At 40.7% G+C, this 23,852-nt stretch overlaps 1 protein-coding gene across 2 annotated transcripts in view; it reads left to right on the top strand.

Annotated features, from left to right (window-relative positions):
- ptprga (protein tyrosine phosphatase receptor type Ga) overlaps positions 1 to 23,852 on the top strand; it is a 511,734-nt gene that overhangs the window by 101,321 nt on the left and 386,561 nt on the right. For both annotated transcript variants that reach the window (XM_036001852.1, XM_036001851.1), the window contains exon 2: positions 6,836 to 6,952. In XM_036001852.1, the coding sequence (XP_035857745.1) occupies positions 6,836 to 6,952 (117 nt within the window). The remainder of the gene's footprint in view (positions 1 to 6,835; positions 6,953 to 23,852) is intronic.

The following is a 23,852-nucleotide window of genomic DNA, read 5'->3' as shown; positions in this document are numbered from 1 at the left end:
ACAATATAGACCTTGTAGTAATAACATTCAAACCGTCCTGTCATAACAGCAGCTCTGCCTTCCTCTAGTTCTCTTCTTTTTAGAGAACTAAAAAGAAGTTAGAGAAGTTACTGAGACTGACACAGCAATGTGAAAAGCCTGCAAATCAAACTTTCAACACTCGCCTCAGTGCTCTTTGTTTTACCAGAGTGTACTCTTTCTCTGTGGGGGACAGCATCATCTTAATGCCGATAATGTTAATATTTATACATGCATACAGTAGAGTGCAGAACATTGCATTGTTTCTGTGGTGAAAATGTCCCCTTTTACACTATCACAGCTTCCCTCCCTCCATCTCATTCTCTTACTCTTCTCCTCTTTCTCCCCCCTCAGCCCAACACTGGGCCTGTGTTCATCTCTTCTCCTCTCATCCTCTGCCGCTGACTGGTTGCCATGCAGCCGGCTGTCCATCAGTGACCTGGTAACTGTTGCTAGGAGAGGAGTGTCATTTCATCGTTTGTGCTTAATTCTTCTCTTATATGCGCTGTCCTCAATCCATATTCCTCTTTCTCCGGCTTCTCCTTCACCCCCTCCCTGGCTTTCTTTAAGCCCATCTCTTTGCTTTTATCCCTGTCTTATCCTCCTCCTCCTCCTCCTCCTCCTCCTCCTCCTCCTCCTCTCATTCTCGTCTGTCATTCCTCTCCTTCCTCGTCTCCTTCAATGTCCTTCACCTCTCTTTTCAATCCGCACGCTGTCTCTTTTCGCTGTCACTGACCTAAACATTTGTTATTCTTGTGGTAGAAGGCCATTGGTGAGCCCTCCTCCTCCCTGAGATTAAGTTTGAGTCTGTCTGCCTAAACGGGGCATCAGGTCTGGATAAATTAAGCATTTTTCTAGTGCTATCTAGCAGGCTGGTCTCATGAACCATATATATCTACGAAAATTAAGCACCGAAATTCATAGCATTCCATTTTTTTTGTTTTGTTGCTATCAGCACAACAATGACTTAGCCCGACCTCCTCCCTAAGCGGTCCACAGTGTTCTTATACAGTATAAGAACGCTGTGGACCGCTTAGGGAAGAGGTCGGGGTGGATGGGTGGGTCATAACACACAGCGCTTTCAAGCCAGGGAGCGGAGTTGCTTCCCCGCGAAAAACAAAGGACTTTCACCCAGGACATGCGTGTTCCTTGGGAGTGTTTTAATCCAAACCACGATCTTTTTCCTAAATGTAACTAGTCGTTTTGGTGCCTAAATTTAACCTTAATGTGCCGAAACGACTGGCAGCTCTTGGTACCCTCTACCCGGCTCAAAGCCCCCTATTCTCGAGTAACTCAACTACCAACTGCCACTGATACGACAGAGCTCTGTAGCCTGCGTCACGTGACCAGCTGGCCGTCGCCTAGTTTCATAGGATTTCATATGTATTGGTGTATATACATTGTTGTACGATATCATACGGACCCGTTCATGAGAACACTTTGTATCTAGTCATGCAAATAGTTTTGACTTTGCTTGCCCATGGATATCTGTCTCTAAGATCTACTATCTACTAATGCAAAACTGGAGATGGACTGAAATCTCATACTATATTTGTAATATCAATTTTGTAATTTGGCTGAATTCAGCCTTTCCGAATTTTCTGGAGATGGTAAATATCTATCAAGCAAAGGAATTATTTCCTATCTCGTTGCATTCTGCAAAGAGTGGGGCTGCCCCCTAGAAGTCAATGATTTGAGTCATCACTCGAGAAGACCCCGAATCGACTCGCATTTTGTTAGTCAAAGCAGGTTGGCTAAACTAGTTCTGAACCAGGAGCTTGTACAACCTCCTTCCCTGCCCTCCAGCAGAAGAAACACGCTGCAGTGCCTTAGGATTTTATAACTGTACTATGACCAGGACAAACACTTCTTCTTTCAGGCTCCTTCTTTCCTAAGGCAAATACTGATATCAGCCATGAACTGTAGTCCACCTTTTTATTGTTGCACTTTGAATTTTCTACTACTTGCTCTCTTTAATTCATTGCACTTTGCAAACTTGATGTTTGCAATTACTTGTTTTTCATAATGTCTTTGTTGCTGCCGTATGTACGACATGATTCCTGTTAGTTGTCGATGGTGTGTTTTTGTTGTTGTACGTTGTTTGTTGTTTTATGTTTTCAAATGTTTTCTGTTTTTTTATGCTGCACCTGAATTGCCCTCCAGGGACAATACAGTTGTATTGAATTGAAACAAATGTGTTCCAGGTAAAACAGGAGACTAATGTGTCTGCTATAGGAGTTGAGTGTAGGGCAGCTGAACTGACAGCAACTGGGCAAGGGAGTGAATAATACATTTCTCATATTTGTAGAGAAAAGACATCAGTAATATTGTAAAGTGTTAATAATGAGGAAATTAGCATGGGAATGTCCAATTGGTGTGACCAGGCAGAAAAGGATTCTCAGCGGTTGTTTTCCAGAATTAAAATAAATTGATTGTTTCGCTGTTATAATGCTAATATAAGGCGGTGTGCAGATAGTGGTTAGTGTTTCCCCTGGGTTGACTGCTTTAGCCTGGCGGATAGGTCACGCCAAGTTCCATTCTCAATGTAACACTTTGAAGTCTCTCAAATATTTATCAGTAACTTTTTGAAATCCAGATGAACCACTCTTCACATCGGCATGAACTGGATCCACCGCACAGAACTAATTTAAAAAGAAAATAGGTCACTTTTACAACTTTGACTTTTTGTTCACATTTTCATTAAAAAGTAAGGTGGGAGAAGCAGTCAGGCTTGACTGTTGGTGCTCCAGTCACCCCAAGTTGCCTTGCAATGCCCCAGTACAAGCAAGGACGCTGTTACTCCCGTTATTTCCCTACAAGCAATGTAGCTTTTAAAGCTATAGTTCGTAGTTTCTATCTCCCCCATGAGGAATTCTAAATTAAGAAAACAAAACTGTCGGGGCATCCACATGATCCAAGCCTTCTGTGATCGCGCACAGCCCCCACCCCTCCTCCACGCAGTTTCTAGTAGCCAAGGAGTACACGGAGGATTAAAAAAACATGATGGACTCTTCAGAAGAGGTAATTATCTTCACTTGAGTTTCTGCGTGCGAAAGTCCCTGGCCGACACAATCTTCTGAACATAGCCATACTGAGAAATACAGAGAGAGTTGTGTGGAGCTGATAGTCTTAATTAGCTTTGTAGCAACTAATTTGGCAATGGATTGAAAGTAATGGACGTTCATTAATATCAAAAAGTTACGCACTAAAGCTTTGAAAGGCTTCTTTTTTTTAAAACACAGTCTGGTGCAGTGCTCACTCCACAAAAAATGCTACATCACTTGTGAGGGAAAAACAGCATCACCAATCTTGTTTTAACCAAATTGTCTCTGTCTAGCTCAGCTATAAACACAGAATCCATCAGCATGTTAGCGTGTCGTTCCCTACCGAGCCTGTTTGTAACCGTTAGGCTAGGTAGATAAAACGACTGTCCTGGTTTTATTACAGACATGTGACCTAACCACAGACAGTTGCCTCGTTCGTAGTCTCGCATTGCCAGACCTTCCTCCACAGTACTGCAGATGAGGGTCTGGCTAGTCCACACAGCATTCTGGGATGGGAGAAAAATGTGCTCTGGTTTATCGGAATTTCTTAAACCAATCACAATCTTCTTGGGCGGTGCTAAGCGCCGGACTGAGCCGCGGTGCCGCGGTGCTGCTGCAAAATAGCCTCGGGAAGGAAGTTGTTTTGGTGGAACATGTGTACATTCAAAATTTGTTTTAGTCGTGCAACAGAAAACTCTGTCTACATTTACCCTGCAGAGATCTGAGGAGCAGTTAACCATAGTCCTCATAAATCTACCAGAATTTAGAATGCCAAAACAAAGAAAGCGGAAGGTCCCAGTCATCCGGGGAAATTTTCGGTGGCATAGGAGCAATCCCGCAAATTAAACTTTGAAATAAACTACCTTGTTCATCGACTCATGGCAGTGCCTCACTGCAAAATGAATATAGTTGAAACACTGGAATGGATATTTGGCATTGTTATGTCAAAAAAAAAAAAAAAAAAAAAAAAAAGATTCTTCTGGTTTTGCGGTGTACAATCATTGGAGAAACACTGTTGGTAGTGCTGATAAAGCTGCAGAGCTATTCGGGAAAGCTGTGGCCCTCAAGACATGATTGAAGGACAATACACTCGTAGGCTTTGGAGAGGTCAGGTTGGGGCATGTTAGTGAAGGCAGGAGCGAAAGACAAATTGATGAAAAGCCACTGAGTGAAAGACAAAAAAGACAGAAGGGAAGGGAAAGAAAATGTGTTTGGCGAGGATGAAGCGGGTAAGGGCGGGGTCTTTGCATAATTACATTTTCTGTTCTGAGCCGTATTGGGAATCAATAATGTAATTCATAGAAAAGCCATGGAGCTGCCGCTCATTGGCATTCCCAGACATGAGCCACGCTTGCATCCCAAAGAATTAAAACAAGAAGAGGGAAGAGAAGGAGGGAGGGGGGGGGGGCAGGGGTGTCAGTGGTATCTGTCATTGAAACTCTTAGTTCATCCTGAGCCTTTACATCTCCTACACTATTCTTTGCAAAATGCTGGAGACTTTGAGTTTCCATTACAACATGATTGACGTTCTCAGTTTGCCTCAGATCATGCACGCCATGCACGCACACACACATACCACACACAAATATCACTTCCTCCTCCAGATGCTGCCACCATGTATTTGTAGATGGCTGAGGCGAGATTCCCCCCTGAAACCCAACAGCACACATCCCAGCACAAGAACACACTCTTACACACATTTAAGGCTATAGTGCGTAGTTTCTGTCTCCCCTGTGAGGAATTCTAAGTAATAACAACAACACTGTCAGCGCGGCAACATGACACAAGCCTTCCGTGGTCGCGCAAAAAACATGATGGACTTTTCAGAAGAGCTAATTATCTTCACTCGAGTATCTGCGTGGGAAAGTTGCCGGACACCTGTTTCAACAGCCAATAGAGAAGTCAGCTGGTAAAGTCAGCTATAAACTATAAAAATAAAATTATCCATAATCCATTTTATTTTTATGTTACAAACAGCTGGTTGAAATGGCAGAGTTTTAGACGGAGCCTCAACGACCGCCCGAAAGCACGGTAATGTTATATGGTCAAGCAACCTAGAGAGAAGAGAGCGCCCAGCGGCGTTAGAACAAAGCAGTGAATCAGAAAAATAAAACGTGTTTTCACACGAAATGTAACTGTAGCAAGCATCTCACTATCACTAACATTATCCACATTCATATTGAGACGAAACAAATGATATATCCAGCTACAAAAAAAGCCTAAAAGTAGGAAGTTACAACGAAAGTGGAGGCATTGTTATGGAGATGATACACCATATACACTGTAGATTTATAAAACAGGAATATAATAAATAGGCTGTAGATTTTCAAAATAGGAAAATAACAATCTGGCTGTAGATTTTCAAAATAATCAAGGTCTTAAGACAAATAAATTCTGGTACCGCATTTTTTGATATAGTACGTATATGGTGCAGAATTCCTTACAGATTTGCAATAAATCAAATTAGAAAAAGTGATTGACATGCAGTGAACCTGGGACTTTTGGGGCCTCTAGAGGTCATCTTGGGCCTTATTTGTAATCCAAGCATTTTAAGCCATCATTTACAGCATAATTCTTTAGACCACAAGAAAAACAAATGTAATTATATCATACTGTATATAATGTAAAAACACCATATTATGTTTCATCTTATGACTGCAGAGGACGGGCCTTAATGTAGCTACTCGGAGAACTGTCTGAAGTAGACACTGTACATGTCATCTTTCATTAGTATTGCACAAGATACAGTATACTGTATCAAAACACCTCGGGCCTGTTTTTTACAGTCACACTAACATGTAGACCCAACATAAGAAAAGCAGCTGTAAAAAGGTTTATTTCCTTCTGATGATTTTCTGTCTGTATTCTATATCTGTGTGTATTTTTCTGATGAAATATAAAGAAATGATTCTCACAGGGTACAAGTATGAAGGGGTTTGATTATTGATGTTTGTTTATTTTTTATTCACTTATTTAGATTGGTATTTATCTTAGTTTCCCTGTTTTCATTGTATTTTATATACTTATTTTTTATTATAATTTTTTTTTAAATTGACACCAAAATATATCAATAAGTTTAATATATTTGAGTCAAATAGATACGACATTATAACATACACTTGATATGAATATATGAGAAATAAATTGTGTTTTTTATGGTACTTAAGTAAAGGTTAAAAATTTCAGTTTAATAAAAAGAAAGAAAAGTATGACAGAGGAAGGTGTTAACTAACTAGCAATGAATTATGGAGAAGAGGTGGGGTAAAATAAGTGGATACTTCTTGCCACTACTTTTTAGACATGTCCAAATATATATATATATATATATATATATATATATATATATATATATATATACAGTATATATATCCAGTATTTGTTTTTCTATGCTTGTAGTTTGTGTAATATTTTTATTTCATTTTCTTTATGACCTTGTCGTTTTTCTTCTTTTTACATGTTCAAAATAAATTCCAATCAATCAGATACTCAATTAGTCAAAAATGATGGTTGTCCTTAAATGTATGTGAGCTAGCTTGGTCTGTTTCCTGGACAGTAAAGTTCCCCAGCCTAGTTATTTTGTGTTGCTGACCTTTGTGCCTTTGTGTTATTATGATGCAGCTTGCATGGGAAGGCAGATAAGGACACAGTTGGCTGTCTTCCTGCCCAGTAGGTGTCCGGGCAGGGCAGGTGTCCGGGCAGGGCTGCAGACTGTTGCTGCTGCTCTGCTGCTGTTTATGCTAACCCGCCTGTCCACGTCTCCTCCTCCCCCGCAGCGCTGACAGGAAGCCAAGCCGAGTCCCAAGCCCCTATCCAAGGCCTTCGCAGAGCCGCGGCCAGCGGGACACGACTCCGGAGAGCCACAGCCGAGGAGACCTACTGGGCCTACTCAGGTGGGTGTCTGGGTATTTCTTTCTCTGGGATAACTAGTCTGTGTGTGCGTTTGTGTTCTTCTTTCTCTGGGAGAACTAGTCTGTGTGTGTGGTTGTGTTCCTCTTTCTTTGTGAGAACCAGCCTGAGTCTTTCCAGTGTGGAGATAGTTAAGGGTGTCGGACGGGGGACTGAGTACCCAGGGCCTTCATGTGAGGAGGGCCCAAAAAGATGCTAGAAATGAATGAATAGCTGTGGATGCGGGGAGGGACCCATAGAGAATGCCATTCAGGGCCCAGAATGTTATGCTACGCCCCTGTCTCCACTTGTTCAAGCATGTCATGGGACATTTGGAAAACTTTTCAGTACTGGTAAAACAGCTGGAAAATGACATGAAAAGTTAGGAATCTAAAGGTTGTTTTATTTTATTTTCACATTCTCTTGCAAAGAAGGCTGTTTGAAATGTGGGCACAGCTAACAGCAGAAAGGACTGTGTTTAGGATCAGACTATTATTTCAAACAGGCCTAGATTAGTGACTGTGCTGTTAATGCAAACTTCCCCCTGACAAACTGCAAACATCCTGGAGCACTTCCTCCATGTTTACCTTTTGTTTTGATAAATTCAGGATGATGCACATTTCCACTTTAGTAATTCCATCAGTACAACAGTCATACTAACCACTCTGCTGCTCTGAGTTTGCCCTAATTACAGACAGTTGCTTCTACTTGGCAATTTCTTCGATCTGCTAAGCTACCGTCAATGAAACTAAACACGTCCTGCATCACATTAAAAACCTTCCAACAGCTCAAAGTGCATAATCACCTTTCTTTGGAAGCTTTTAATGTGAAACATCTGCAGGAATGTAGCTTACTGTAACAGTGAGAATAAGAACAGAGGAGTAGAAATAATTGGAAGAAATTAGTGACCAGCCTTTACTTTATTGTGCCGGCCAACGACAACGAACAGTCGCAGTCGTCACACATACCTAAACCACGCCAGTAGCTCATCACCGGATGCTGATTGGTTCAGTCCGCTGGTAGTTTAGTCACAAACGCTTTAGGTTGGAGCCTGACAGGATGGATTTTCGTTATGTGAAATCCCATGATTCTCACGTGATCTCGCGAGAATCCAGCTGTCATGCAAGGTAACAGACTAGGCTAATATGAAAGACTCAACCATTACTGAATACTGGCTTTTATTTCAGTGTGTTTTAGAGTTAAGGCAGTTATGTGCCACTGTCAGTGCAATACGTTTGCCTTCCTCTTCCTCTCTCAGTCTCTTTTTCTTCCTCTCTGAGCCGCTCTCCTCAGTGCTCCTCTGGCCTGGAGGCATCTCCGGGCCCTTTTCCTATTCTACCAGTGCTTCAGAAGAGAAAAAAGCCACTTCCCCTGTCCCTTTAGAGCCTTTGGTTTTTCAGAGGGGCAGCATTAATCTTTCACCATGCAAGCGACACAAGCCCTGGGCCACAAATGATCTTTTAGTTTATTTATTTCAATATTTCCCCTCGCTCGTCTAACCCTAATTGGTCGCCTGTCGTGCCTGTGAGAGTGCAGGAGCTTGTGGGTAAAAACAGAGCCGGTGACAGTTTCATTTAGTGTTCCTGCTGCTGATGTTAAGATCTACCGATGCTCTCCTGCTGCCCCACACACACACACACACACACACACACACACACACACATGTTTGATGGCAGCTCTTACATAAGATGCTGATGTAACGGTGCGCCGGATCCAGGCAAGAGAGGAAAACAATGGAGATACAGCAGGCTGGCATACTGTAGATCTTTTATTTTTCTATCATTGTAAGAGCCACTGAGAAAGAAAGTTAGGGGAAAATTTGTTTTTTCCCCTAGGTCCTATAGGCCAGTATTTCGTAATGTTAGCACAAGACTGTACTCATCACTGTGGACAAAAACATACATGTAGGAGAAGTTGTACAACAGAATTCTCTGTTCAACCTAAACTTAACAATCGAAAGCAGTTAGGAGGTGAACGATGAGTAGGCAACGCATTCTCATGAACAGGTTCATATATTATCGGAAGAAAATGTATGCACAACGATTCGTTTGCTATCCTACGAAATTATGCCACCGGCCGGTCACATGACAGTTAAGTTTAGCAGTCTTTACAGTTAAATTAGAACTTGTTGACTGTGAGCCGGGTACAGAGCACCATGAGGGGATGGCCGTTTCAGTGGTTAAGTTTAAAAAAAAGATTGTTGGTTAGGGTTAGGTACTACTCCCGGGACACAAACACCCGTTTCCTGGGTCAAAGTCTTGTGTTTTCCCCTTATCTTCTCCCGGGACACAAACTCTGCTGCCCCACTTGAAAGCCCTGTGTTTTCTTCTTATACAGCGGCAGTCATTCAGGTACATACGGTAATAAATATGTGGAATACATGCGAATTACAGTGCATTACTTTCCATAGCTACATGTACGAGTGGTTCATGAGAAGAGCCTGCAGTGGGACGTGAAACCATTGTCATGAGTGCTTTGTTATTTTCTCTGGTTTCGAGAATCATTGAACAGAAAGAGCTAAGTGAATTCATATTCAGTGTGTTTTCAATGTTAATGCAAACTAAAATAACAAAAGAAGTCTCTTTTTTCCATTATAGATGATTTTGAGAGATATCACACACACACACACACACACACACACACACACACAGTGTCTCCCTCTTGTTCTCCTCCTTTTTGATGACTTCTCCAATGTTTCCGAAACTTCGTCTGTCCTAATTAGCTTGTTCTAATCGCGTCCTCCAGAGGTCTGACAAACTCCAGGCAGGACCTCAGTGGGCCATGGCTGTTCTGCCCTCTGCCTGATCAGAATGGCAGATTAAAACCTGGCACAATGCTGACAAATCCAGAGTTATCTAGGGATGGCCGTATACCTCCAGAATGAGACAGAGAGACAAAGAGACAGAACGAGACAAGAATCACACAGTCAACCTTTGCCTGTGCGTCACTATCACTGCGGGATCACAATTTTATCTGTGATGTATGCGTGCCTCGTATACCAAGAGGCAAATAGGAAATTATTATGACAATTTAAAGGTCCCATATTATGCTCATTTTAAGCTTGATACTTGTATTTTGGGTTTCTACTAGAACATGTTTACACGCTTTAATGTTAAAAAAAAACACATTCTTTTTGTCATAATTTCTGTCTGAATACTTGTATTCACCCTCTGTCTGAAATGTTCCGTTTTTTTAGTGCTTGTCGCTTTAAGACACCCTCCTGAAAAAGCACAGTCTGCTCTGATTGGTCAGTGTTTCCGGGTCTTTTGCATCTGTGCTCTCGGCATCTGTGCTCTCTGCATCTCTGCACCGTCATTGCAGCCGGGGAAATACTGTAACAGCATTGTAACGGCTCTATCTTCCTGTATATAGTATAGTTGTGACATCACAACGGTATGGAAGTCCTGACGGCTCGTTTAAAGGCACAGCTTCTAAATACGGGTTTTGTGCATTTCTCTGTGGATTGAGCATTTTGATACTTTTACAGTATTTAAATATATCCTTAAATTGCTTTATAATTAAACAAAGACATGGTAATCTCACCTTTTACACTATGGCAACTAAAATAAAAACTAAACATGAATATGTTGTAAAAAAGCATCATATGGGGCGACCTCTAGCTCACCCAGTAAGAGCGTGCGCCCCATGTAAGCTGAGGCCTTTGATATATCAATATATCATATGACACAGAAAGCTATGTTAAAAAGAAGAATTGTCCTTTCATTTTGTTGTTTTGGCAAATACAACAATTGTATTCAAAGGGAACTTTATTGGATGCAACAGCAAAATCAGGGACTGTACCATTAGGTTGTGCTTAGGTTTCCAGATGTGACTTTGTTGCTATCGCAACAAAAGTGTTCTAAATTTGTTCCAACTCTGATTAACATCTTCTCCATAGCAACGGCAGCGCTGAGGCTCACGGGTATCATATTATTCACAGTAAAAAATACATGATTTTTGAAAAACTAAGTAGAGAGAATTAAAACTAATGACACCAATGATAAACCTTTAGTATTGTTAAATCATCCAAGAGGCTCTTTGTCGTACAACATTTACATTTTAAAAGGACAAGTTCAACAGTTTTTGAAAATGTTTTCTTTCAGAGAGTAAGATGAGTAGATGATCAGTAGTAGATGATGAATCAGGACAATGGTTAGCCTAGCATAGCATAAAGACTGATAGCAGATAGCCTGGCTCTGTTCAAAACATGTCAAAATCATGATTATGTTTCCCAAAATGTTGAACCATTCCTTTACACAAAACTTTGAAAGACTTTGAGATGTACGACGGGGAACATACTGCTTCCACAGAAAATACTAACCTAATTGTTACTAACCAAGCACCAACTATAGTCATGCACTGCAGATGGAAGACATAAATGGTGCCCAATATGTGTGGTGTTCTACATAGAATTGACTGTAGAGCAAATAATGAATAGTGAATTGTTTGTATTGAAAAGATCTATCGACTATAGGCCCCTGCAGCATTACATGGCACAAAGTCGAGGCTTGGCCTGTTGAGCAAATCTGGATAGTCAGTATCGAAAGCTAATTATACAAATTGCTAATTCACATATACTACAGCTTTCTCATACAGAAATAATGAAAATTTATCGGTGCACTCTATACTCTATATTCATTATTTATTGACATGAAGTTATGGTGCAATCAAGTGGCATTGTAATCAGATGAATCAAAATGATTATTATATGAATATAACATTAATTAACTTAACTGGAAGCCATTACGAGGATGAGTCTCAAAGTTTAACTGCACACATTAACCTCATTGCTGTTCAATCGAAAGAGCAGAATGAAAGACTTTTTCATATGACACACATGTTGGTATTAACAACCCCCTTCTTAAACCATTCACATATGCACAGACACACACAAGCACGCACGCACGCTCTCACGCACGCACGCACGCACGCACGCACGGACGCACGCACACACACACACACACACACACACACACACACACACACACACACACACACTTGACTGGAAATTAATTTTCAGACCTGCACAATGTCAAGGCTCGCTATTGACGGGAGAGGGGAATCCAATTTGCGTGCTCCTTGTCGAGCCCTTTTACCATCAGGCCTTTATGCTGTTGCCTTGAAGTGGGCAAATGAAGATGGAAATTGATGATATGTTGTACATTTTACTCATGAGGGAAAGCCATTTTATTAGTCTGTCAGTCAGTAAATGGTTGTCTTTCCTTTTTTTCCACATGTGAAAATTGAAATGCCTATGTAATAGAACTCAATGCACAAATTGGAAAAGAAAGACCAAAGTATAGTCTGTTCAGTACCAACATGTTTTGAAGCACATCAGTCTCTACAATATTTGTGAGACTTGCCTTCTATGTGAAAGTATTTGTATATAATAATAATAATAATAATAATAATAATAATAATAATAATAATAATAATAATAATGTATTTACATATATTTGATAGTCATGGTTTAAATCATCAGCATAATTGAATAATTTGTACAAATATTTCATTGAAGTAACAAACAAGACTGCCGGACTCTCACAGACAATGGAATGGAATTTGTAACACGCAAACCCATGTGGCTATGCAGTTGGAGAAAGTATTATTTTAGCTTTAGCTGGCGAGCTAGTCACCAGTCTATCAAGGTGATAGCAGGTTACTGCTGAAGTGCCTTCAACATTACCTCCTAGATCGACAACAAACCACTCTACTGTTCTCAGTGTTGTAGTACTCGAGATCGGCCTTGAAGGTATCGGTCTCGCCTCGGAAATCGACCGCATTTTTAGTCAGTCTTGACTTCGGTCTCGGATAAAGAGGACTCGGGATTATATTTCAAGACCGGTCAAGACCACAACTGCAGGGATATCGCTAAATTGCCTGTGCATTGTCTGATTTATGCTTATGTGTTAATAACTTCACTAATTTTAAATATGTTACCGTAAACCCCCTCTCCCTGCCCCTTTTATACGCACTCCCAAGAAAGTGAATGCGGGAGACAGGAGATGTCTCAGTCTCAACCCCTCAAAGTCTCGGTCTTGTCTCGGTCTTGATACACTCTGGTCTTGGTGATGACTTGGTCTCGGTTTAGGTGGTCTCGACTACAACACTGACTGTTCTTGCCACTGTCATCTTTTGACATTCACTGACAAGAATGGGAAGGGCTGCTGCAGATATCTGTAACATAAAGATAGGATAAGATGTTGCAACAAACGCTGTGTTATGTGACACATTTTTCTAAAGGCACTGTTGATAAAGACAGCAAGAGCATTTTGTAAGAAAAGGGTCATGATTCACCCTTCCACTGATGATGTAAATCACTGTTTTAACTTTGAGATATGTCAGTTGTCATGCGTTTTGACCTTTTCAGTTTGGAATTCTTTACAGATTGTTATCTGCTACTGTTTGAAACGTCAGGAAAAGAGAAATACTTTTTAAAGAGGGTTCTTACTGTCAACGCATTCAATCTTGTGAATAAAAAGTTATCCAGCTACATACACAGCTAAATAATCCACTGGACTGGTTTTATTGTGATGCTTTATGCGTTTCATGGAGATTCCAGTTTAAGGAGGAAAATATATTTCAGTCCTACAACCGGATAACTTTGTGGAGGAAAATATATTTCAGTACAACCGAATGACTTAGCTCATTCTGCTGCCGTGCTACAAAATCCCTATCTGCTCTGGGGATCTGTTCTGTAGCTAAGCTACCTCTGACCTATGACTCCACTATGGAGGGGACCAGCAGAAAAAAAACAACCTCCTCACAGGGATCTATACAGCATCTCAGGAAATACAATCTACTTCATCTGGTGGCAGGCCTGAAAAGTTCCTCTGAAACACATGGGTCTGGGGGAAGTGAGCAGTGGCCTGGGGCAGGGACAGAAGGGGGAGACAATGCAAAATTAAAAAACAACTGAGGGAGCCGGTGTGACATTTTTGTACATTTAACTAATAGCAACACAGTAATATAAGCAAAATCTTATATTTTGGGTCAATTCCTTTCATCTGCCATTCCTCCTAATCCGTAGTTAATGTGATCCAGACACGACCTGGCTTTGATGAGAGCATCTCTATTAGGGATGAATATTGACTTAATAATATTAACATTTAAAAGTAATTTAACAGATGCCCCCAGTAGATGATGGCAAGACAGAGAGAATCAAAAGGGGATCAAGCTCTCTAAGGAGTGGACAACTAAATTGTAACTTTATTTGATTATTAAAAATGATGTGTTATTCTATGATTTAGAAGAAGTGTATGGAACTACACCGTGGACTGGAGCCTCAGTCATTAACTTATGACAGGGATCTCACCAATGTGTTCAACGTTGGTTAACTATTTCCTGTTTCAACAAAACAACACCCCTACGAATAAATACAAATTCATGTTGGTCCATAAAGACATGGTTTTGCCAGTTTGGTGGGGAAATAACATTACTGGCCTGTACTTATCCACAACTTGCTCAACATTTAGACTCACACAATTTAACACACCACAATCAATTAAGATACATTTTCATGTTACTGTTTTAACCATGGGTTGGGGCGCATGCCTGGGGTCAGCAATTGACTGAATAAAACACATTTTTTTGAAAATAACTTAGTTCCTAAAGCGTGTATCTATCTGGAGCTGCTTGCATGTTCCCGAACCCAAAACATAAAATTGTTCATGTTCAAATTGACATGACATCATGTCAAGTCATGGCTAAACCAGAAAGCCAAAAACACCATGGACCAACACGTAGACTCGAGCCAGGCCTTATGACCCAAAATCAGTGATACTTCTGTGGCTGAATGAAAGCAAATCGCTGCAGCCAGGTTCCAACATCTGGTGAAATTCCTGGAACCAAAAAACAATGCATATGGTTTTGGACATCCACAAATGGGTGTAATGTGTGGGGGTCCACAAACCTTTGGCTTTTTACAGTATTTGCCAATGATATCCATTGCCTTTGTATCTATAGTCCGTCCACCAATCACTTAAAGATATACAGTGAATAAACCAGAAATGCAGGACCAACATTTCTGACGGTGAACTTCAATACATTTAGAGGACATAAAGGACAAACAAAGCTGCTCTCAATCAACCTTATCACTTCTATACTGCTGCTGTCATCACATAAATGCCCATGGCTGTATATGTATGTGCATACAGTCCTGTGTTTGTGTGTGTATGTTGATTACATGAATGGCAGCAACCATTTGAGCTGTCCGTGCAAGGTGTTAGGGGTGATGCATTATACGAGTACTCTCTGTGATTGCGCCGGTGGCTGCGTGTCTAATGCACGATCAAACTGACTTGGTCCTTGGGAAAAAAGCATTGATTCGATGCCCTCACAGACATCATAATATTTCTACACCTCTCAAGTAGTCCTTGAGTAGCCTTGACTTCTATTGAATTTGGAGGATAGTATCCATCAAGTGTGTATATCAGGTAAGCCGGCTCTGCATTCATGAAGCTCCTAAACATAGGTCTGTCATTTAGCTTGAGGCACTAGTCGAATCAGTTCATTGCAACAACACTGCAACAACCTCGATTTGAACAACAAGTCGTTGTCCACAGTAGTTTGCAGTTGGTGTGTTATTAATGATGGGGTTTAGTCATGATTGGTCGTGTACATTTTAATATTACATAATGTAATGTTGTTGCCAGGGCAGCTATACTGTAAAAACACTCACCTTCAACCCTAGCTTCTTTATATATATATATATATATATATATATATATATATATATATATATATATATATATATATATATATATATATATGTGTGTGTGTGTGTGTGTGCTATGTTAATGGTTCCTTGTTCATTTTTCCCACTGTGAATTCAAATTCAAATTTATTTTAGTGAGTTTGATGAGCACTGAGTAGTTCATTTCTGGTTGCGTAAACAGGGAACTGTGAGTTTGAGTGTAGCGATGCATCAATACGACTTTCTCAGTCCTTATACAGATACTGGTACCTGGGCTCTGGGTAGCGGCCAATACAAGTACCAATTTGATACCAGTGTTTAATTAATAAGCTGTATGCCTCGCTGTGTGGAAGTGACTGTGTTCATTATTTAATGTGTAAGGCAACACCATTACGAGGTGCACCTGAATGCACCATTGGTTTACGAGGTGCAGCTGAATGCAGCCCACACACTTTACCGGTAGTTGTTTGTTTTGTTTGTTTACCTAACTCACAGGGATTACTCTCCACTGGCTCCGTCGTTGCTTGCATTTATGTGCAAGTCACTAATGCTCATCTATGTGATGAAGAGTGTTGAGGAACTTATTCTTGAGGGGTTTTCATTCATTTACTGCGACTTGGATTGTACCTTATAAGAACATTGCTTTGGACAGAAGTGCCAAATGAATAATGTAAGTGTATTGGCGATTCTGGCCCCTGTATCAAAACCAGATTGTCTGGTATTGTTCACCCCCACTATGGAATAGAGGAATGGGACAGTTATTGCTGTAACTTTGGTATAGCCCAAACAGACATTTGCGTATACCAGCTATAAAGGTTTAGAGTCTAATCATCAAGGTGAGACAGACTATGCATAAAGGTACTGTAAAATTTTTCTAGTTTCTAAGTTTGAGTTGGCTGATACTGACACTCTTAACATACAAGTACAACAAAAGTAAAACAGAATGAATAATGTAATAAACAGAACAGAATACATTGCCCAGAGCTGTAACCATTCAAGGACAGTGATGACTGTACCAGCTCATAAAATCAGAGCAATCTCTTTTACTCAGATGCACAGAGGGGAAATAGGGCTTTAGCTATTTGAGATTGGGGAATCAATATATAAAAAGGAGATGGATACAATATTGTAAAAAGCTGTAATTTTAGTGGTGCCTGATGGGAGGTCATTAGCTGCTACAATAAAGGCTTTTAGGGCTTTTTGTGAGATGAATACTCGGAATGTATTGAAAGTGAAGCTTTTCTGCCATCTCACTTCTTCTACACACTTTTAACTCCCTGCTCTTCAGTATAGAGCTGGGATTTTTTAAGTGTGTAGGCACATCCGTTTTGACAGTAATGTCCCTTAATGTACTCTTCAGTGTGTTGGCCCGCTTTGCACCTCCAGGCATCTCCAGGACATTGTCTGCCAAAGTAGAGTCGACTGACTTTTCAGCCTGTGTGAAGTATTGTGACTCGGGTTGCTTTCCTTGATGGGAGACATAATTCAGCGGTGATGGGAACAACACCAGCGAGACGGATGTAAATGACGTGCAGAAATGTGTTATGGCTTGGAAGGGAGGGAGGAGGGTGAAATGATAAATATGACAGAGATCTGGAAAATGGGGCTTCTTTGAACAGAGATAAAAACAAAGTGGCATTTTAAGATGCGTGGAATGAGAAATATAAATGACAAAGAGACCCCCTGTAAGGTGTGAGAAGAGGGAACAGTTGACTTGAGTGGATGCTGTGATCAGACGAGTGACTTAGAGAATGAAAAACAAATTGAACTGTGTGACTTTTGAAAATATCATCATCCAAGCATTTTGTCTGTGTGTGTGTGTGTGTGTGGGGGGTAAAATCATGAACTATTCTCCATCAACAAGTTCAGCAAGAGCACTGCAGTTTCATTTGATTGAATAGTTTGCACTTGGATAACTTTACCATATTGTATATTGGGGATAAAATATAACTTAATCTTTTTGAGAACAGACTGCAGTAGTTATATCACAATATTGGAAATGTGAACATCTACAGGTTTTTACAGTGACGAGTGGGCAAACACCATCTGCCGATAAAGATCATGTGGTATGATTGAAAGCACCAGAAACAGCTACTAAATGGATCTCGGGGTGAGATTGTTTTCTCAGACTCTGTAAACTGGTTTTTAATGGGTTTCATCAGACATTATCATAATCATTTTAAAGTGACAGTGATTATCAGATTCTCTGTTTTGGAAAGTTACAAAAATTGTTGGACGCAGTCCCCCAGTAATTTGCTGCCAGAAAGGGAGTTTCAGACAAGCACATTATCTAATTATACTGAGGTCTTTACTATAGCACCGTGCGTCATTAAATGCATCACAATATGGTGACACATCTTTCATAAAGTCAATAATCCCGGAAGTGGAACGTCAAGGATATAGACTACCACGTAGCTGACCTCAGGGGATCATCCCCGTACATATGGAATATATAACGGTGGAGAGATAGTCTCAAGAACTTCATTGTCCTACCTTCATGTAGACCAGGGACGGGCAACATTGATGATAGAGAGGGCTACAAACATTTTATCCTCACTACCTGAGGGCCAGATTGTGACTGTGACTGCCAGTTGCCCATCCCTGATGTAGACCTTTCAACTGTACCTCCTGTTCTATGACATGGATACATTTGTACATGAACATCTCTGTTGCACGTACACATTTTTTTTATTCTAACTTCATCATTTTCTCTCTTGGTCCCACCCTATGTCTTTTCTTTGTTTCCACCATGTGTGCTAATAAATTCACTGGCAGCGAGACTGGATGAAACATTAGGTGAGAACATGGAGAAGGAAGACTGAAAGGGGATGAACACCAATGAGACAATGTGAAAATTAGAATGAAAGGGGTGAAAACATGTTGACAATAAGTGAAGATCTTTTAATTGTGATGTGTTTAATTGGGACTTACTCTGATATAGAAAAAGTAACGCACACCAAAGGTTGTAGTGCGCTGCGGATCACTGGAATTAGACTTGAAGTCAGAAAAAAAAGTGTCACACACTCTGGCTCCACATGCATTTCTGTGTTTTATTTAGATGACTTTCAGGCCTTCTTCAGAATCAATAAATTCAGACACATGCACTGGTGTTATATAGGCCACACCCTAGTTACACATCTGATGGCCATTAGATAATCATGATAGGGGGAGAACAACAATCAAGAGGCCTTCGGCAAATCCAAAATTCAAGCAAACAGTGGCAAAAGGTGCAGCCAATCACATTTCTTCAAACAAAATGACAAGAGCGACTATGTTTCATAACATGTATAAAGATTTCAATTGGACATACACTGTTTAAATGTTAAAAAATACATAGATATTGAAAAAAAACATGCTAAGAGATAGATGAACATCACAAACAACTTTGTCTAAACATCTAAAAAGTAGAGGTACCTTACAGAAAACACTTCAAGTCATAATCTATATTTAATCCGTTTTCTAAATTCATCCCATTGCTGATTACATTCAATTGCTATTCCAAAACTTTTGGAACTTCGGTACTCTTTTTAGTAAAGTAAATGAGTCAATTGAACAACACTGCTAATTTTTATGTAAAAAGTATAGTTCTAATCTATTATATACTATATATTATACTCCATTAATAATTATTTTGAGTCACTTTAATAGGGATTCACATTAATTAAGGGGGACACAATGTAAATGGACATGTGGTTGGTAGAGATTGTTAGATACATATTTTCTTTTTCTGTCACTGTCTTCCAGTTCTTTTTTTAAGATTAGTTTTGGGCACTTTAAGGCCTTTATTTGGATAGAACAGCTTAGACTTGAAAGGGGAGAGAGAAGGGGAATGACATGCAGCAAAGGGCTGCGGGTCGGAGTCGACCCACAGCCGCAGCGTCGAGGATTAAACCTCTAAATATGGGCGCCCGCTCTACCAGGTGAGCTAACCAGGCACCCTGTCTTCCAGCTCTTGACTGTCTGTGTGTGTGTGTGTGTGTGTGTGTGTGTGTGTGTGTGTGTGTGTGTGTGTGTGTGTAGTTTAAGTATGCTGCGACCGCCTCCCTCCCAGTCTACAGCTGTAATGGAATGACCCGGCACTGCTGACAGCACACTCCACTAAAACGGGGCCCTGCGCACATCTGCCACTGTAGCCCTGCCACATAATTGTTCAATTTACTGTACAGCCCATGTCCCTATGCTGTAATTGAATATGACTTTGTCCTGTTTGAGTGATCTCTTCGTTTTGTGCCGCAACCCCTTATTGGAGAGAGAGAGAGAGAGAGAGAGAGAGAGAGAGAGAGACAGAGAGATAGAGAGGGACAGAAGGAAACAGAGAAAGAAGGAGAGGTGAGAGTGAGCGGTGTAGATAAAGCATGTAGGTCACATTGAGCTGCCGGGCTTCTGGCAATGAGATCTTTGCTGTTGACATCATTACTCAGTTACACACCATCAGAGCGAGAGAGAGAGAGAGAGAGAGAGAGAGAGAGAGAGAGAGGAAAACCAAATGTAGCTTATTACATCAAGGGAGACACAAATCCAAAGAACGCAAGCTGCTTTGAAACGATTTCAGCCCTGGTTGATTTGGCGACACCTGTGGTTACTCACTGTTACTTGGATCAACGGAAGTACATTTCCAGGATAAAGCCTAACATCGCGCAGGATGTCAGGCTTTGCACCTCGCTATCTGGCAGCATGGTGGCCCAATTGTTAGCACTGTGGCCTCACAGCAAGAATGTTCTGGGTTTGAATCCAGGTCGTTCTGGGCCTTTCTGTGTGGAGTTTGGAGTTTGTCCGGGTGCTCCGGTTTCCCCTACCATCAAAAAACATGTACTAGGTACATACAAACATGTACGTTTTTTCTTCCTATCCCACAATGTCTGTGTGTTAGAGCCAGACCTTACTCTGGCCATGCAAGAGTATTTTCTATACAGGTCCCAATGTTTGTTTTTTGTTCCGTTCACTGCTCCACCAGACAAACCGTGGGCTACCAGGATCCATCATTTCATGTCATGTTTTAATAAAGAAGTATTCTTCCAAATGCCTGACACTGTCTTTTGTCCTCCACATCACATCCAGCAATGTATGTGCATGCAGCATTTCCTGTGAACTCCTTATGCATGTGCAGTCCCCACCATTAACAATAAAACTTCTAGCCTACTGTTTATGGAGGCCATTATTATCAAAATTGGGGTTTGATAATCTTAGATACCATAGTCTTTATTTTCTTTTCTTTTTTTCTTCTCCTCTTCTCATTCTTTTTAGCTCAAACCACTTTTTCTTTCAGACAGACAGGCAGGCAGGCAGGCAGGCAGGCAGACAGGCAGACAGGCAGACAAGCAGATAGATTTTATTTTTCACAACCTTTGTCATTTGAGATAAACCTTGTCTGAAATTACATGGTACAGAAATCATGCTATGTGTGTTTATGTTGTATTATTGTCTGGCCTCATGGTGGTCCACTTATTGGTTTGAAGCTGTGTTCAGGCAGATTTGGTCAACTTGTACAGTCACACAAAAAGCATGCGAGGAAGTTGTATTTACCAGGTGTTTGAGTTGAGGTTGTCATCAGTCAGTGGTAAATGGCTCAACAGTTGGAATAATGAAAAAGTCACTGCAAGTGTGTGTGTGTGTGTGTGTGTGTGTGTGTGTGTGTGTGTGTGTGTGTGTGTGTGTGTTTCACTTCCTCCTCAGTGTTTCTGGCCAATTAAAGGTCAGCCCTGGCTGGAGTTAGGAGTCCATATGAACATGACATGTGATTTGGTGGAAATGTTGGCCGCTAATTTAATCCGCACAGCTAAAGGTGCTAGCATTTTAGCATCAATAAATCATTAGCACATTAATTTCCCACACATTAGTATGATTAGTGAGAACAAATGAGGCCATGGATGTGGAGCCTGGCAGCTTCTGCCAGCTTTACTGCTGCACGTTACTCTGGCTAATGAAGGTCCTTTTCATTGCTAATGTTTTCCAGTACTAGTATTTTGTAGCACAATGTATACATTAGTGGTGAAGAAAATAATCACAAAAAAGAGTGGAAGGTTTTATTGACATGTATTAGTGGTTTGTGTCTTGGAGATTTTGCAGCTGCCTCTTAGCTGGAATTACTTGGCCGGCTCTGTCAAGACAAATACATACACTCAGTTTGGTTCAACAAAAACAAACAAAATGTGCTCATTATGGTAAAACCTTTGCCAGAATGAGGAATATTTGAATGCAGATTAACTGTTGCTTGATTGTGCAATAGTATAATAAGGAATGTATTAGTTCAGGTTGTTCTCTCCAGAGTGTTTGAGCTAAAATAGTCCCCAGTGTATCGGACCTCCAGAGATGAAAACATGTTTTAATATTTGTTGCAGTTTGGGAAATGTAGTCTCCATTGTTTTTGCACCTTCCCCCATACTAGAGACCCAGGATATCTTGGTCCCTGTCTGGCTTACCGGCTTACAGGATACCCTTCCGCTATCTATTTTGCAAGGGCACCATCGCTGTAGAGGTCTATATGGGCCTACCAGAACTCTAGAACCTGAGACCCGAACCGGGTCCCGTGCGCAGTAATTGAGAAAAATAGCGACTCAAGTCGCTATTTTCTGGACTTTTAGGACTCGCACAATGATGACTTGGACTTGGACTCAGACTCAAGGATTTGTGAAATCGGACTCGAGCACTTATGAAATAGGACTCTGAAGTTGGATGAAGTTTCTGACTACTTTTATGTGTAATAGGCAGAGATGGAGTACTCGAGTCCTGGTCCGACTCAAGTCGCTATTCTCCGGACCTGTGACTCGACTCGGAGTAATGGTGACTCGGACTTAGACTCAGACTTCAACACTGGGAACTCAAGACTTGACTTCGACAGTTGATGACTCAACTACAACACTGCGTGCGTGTATGGAACCATGGTTTATAGGCAAGGCAAGGCAAGGCAGCTTTATTTGTATAGCACATTTCAGCAACAGGGCAATTCAAAGTGCTTTACATGAAAACAGATTAAAAAAAATTTAAAACAGATAAAATACAAGAATAAAAGTTACAGTGCAGTATCCATTTTTACCAATAAGACAAACATCTCAAGCAGTCCGGTCCATATTTTTCCAACCATCTCGCCCACAATGGGCCCCGATACCTGGCACGGCTTTGAGCTTTAATTACTCATAATAACAGAAGCTAGTATACTATTTCCTTACAATGTGATCGTCACCACAAGGCTCGGTTCTTTTTTCGGCAAACCTTGTAAAAACCCGGTACAGCCCTGCAGACAAAAACCTTTCAGTAGTCAAGAACATTTTCTTAAACTATCTTATTTCCTTCTGCAGTCTGTCTCTAAATAGACAGGGACTCCCTTGGAGTATGTTAGTCTATTTGTATTTAGGCCTTCTGCCTAATTTTAGTTATTTTTCTTCTTCTAACTCTTGATCAGCCCGACGTCTGACTCTTCTGTTATTCCCTTGCCATGCTGTATCAGAGAACTAATCAGATATATGCCCGTTTCTGCAAGAGAATGTCACTTGTAAGAAATGAAACATTGAAGAGCAATTAAAACAGTTAAATATATAAAAGCAGATAAAATAGGAATTTCTCTTTATATGCTTATATAGATTGTCATACAGTGTCAACAATGCAACTTCGGTATAAGAAATGAAGTTCAAATTCTTTAGACCAATATAACAGACATCTCATGTAGTCCGGTCCATATTTTCCAACCATCTCGCCCTCAATGGGCCCTGATACCTGGCACGGCTTTGAGCTTTCATTACTCATAATAACAGAAGTTAGTATACTATTTCCTTACAATGTGATCGTCACCACAAGGCTCGGTTCTTTTTTCGGCAAACCTTGTAAAAACCCGGTACAGCCCTGCAGACAAAAACCTTTCAGAAGTCAAGAACTTTTTCTTAAACTATCTTATTTCCTTCTGCAGTCTGTGTCTAAATAGACAGGGACTCCCTTGGAGTATGTTAGTCTATTTGTATTTAGGCCTTCTGCCTAATTTCTTCTAACTCTTGATCAGCCCGACGTCTGACTCTTCTGTTATTCCCTTGCCACGCTGTATCAGAGAACTAATCAGATTAAAGAAAGGCAACACCAAATAGATAGGTCTTCAGCCTTGATTTAAAAGAACTGAGAGTTGCAGCAGACCTGCAGTTTTCTGGGAGTTTGTTCCAGATATGTGGAGCATAAAAACTAAATGCTGCTTCCCCCTGTTTAGTTCTGACTCTGGGGACAACAAG

Source organism: Sander lucioperca, chromosome 6 (assembly GCF_008315115.2).
Source record: "Sander lucioperca isolate FBNREF2018 chromosome 6, SLUC_FBN_1.2, whole genome shotgun sequence".
In the NCBI taxonomy this organism is placed as follows: Eukaryota; Metazoa; Chordata; class Actinopteri; order Perciformes; family Percidae; genus Sander; species Sander lucioperca.
Note: the sequence above shows the minus strand (reverse complement) of the source record. Positions and strands in the feature narration are given on the sequence as shown.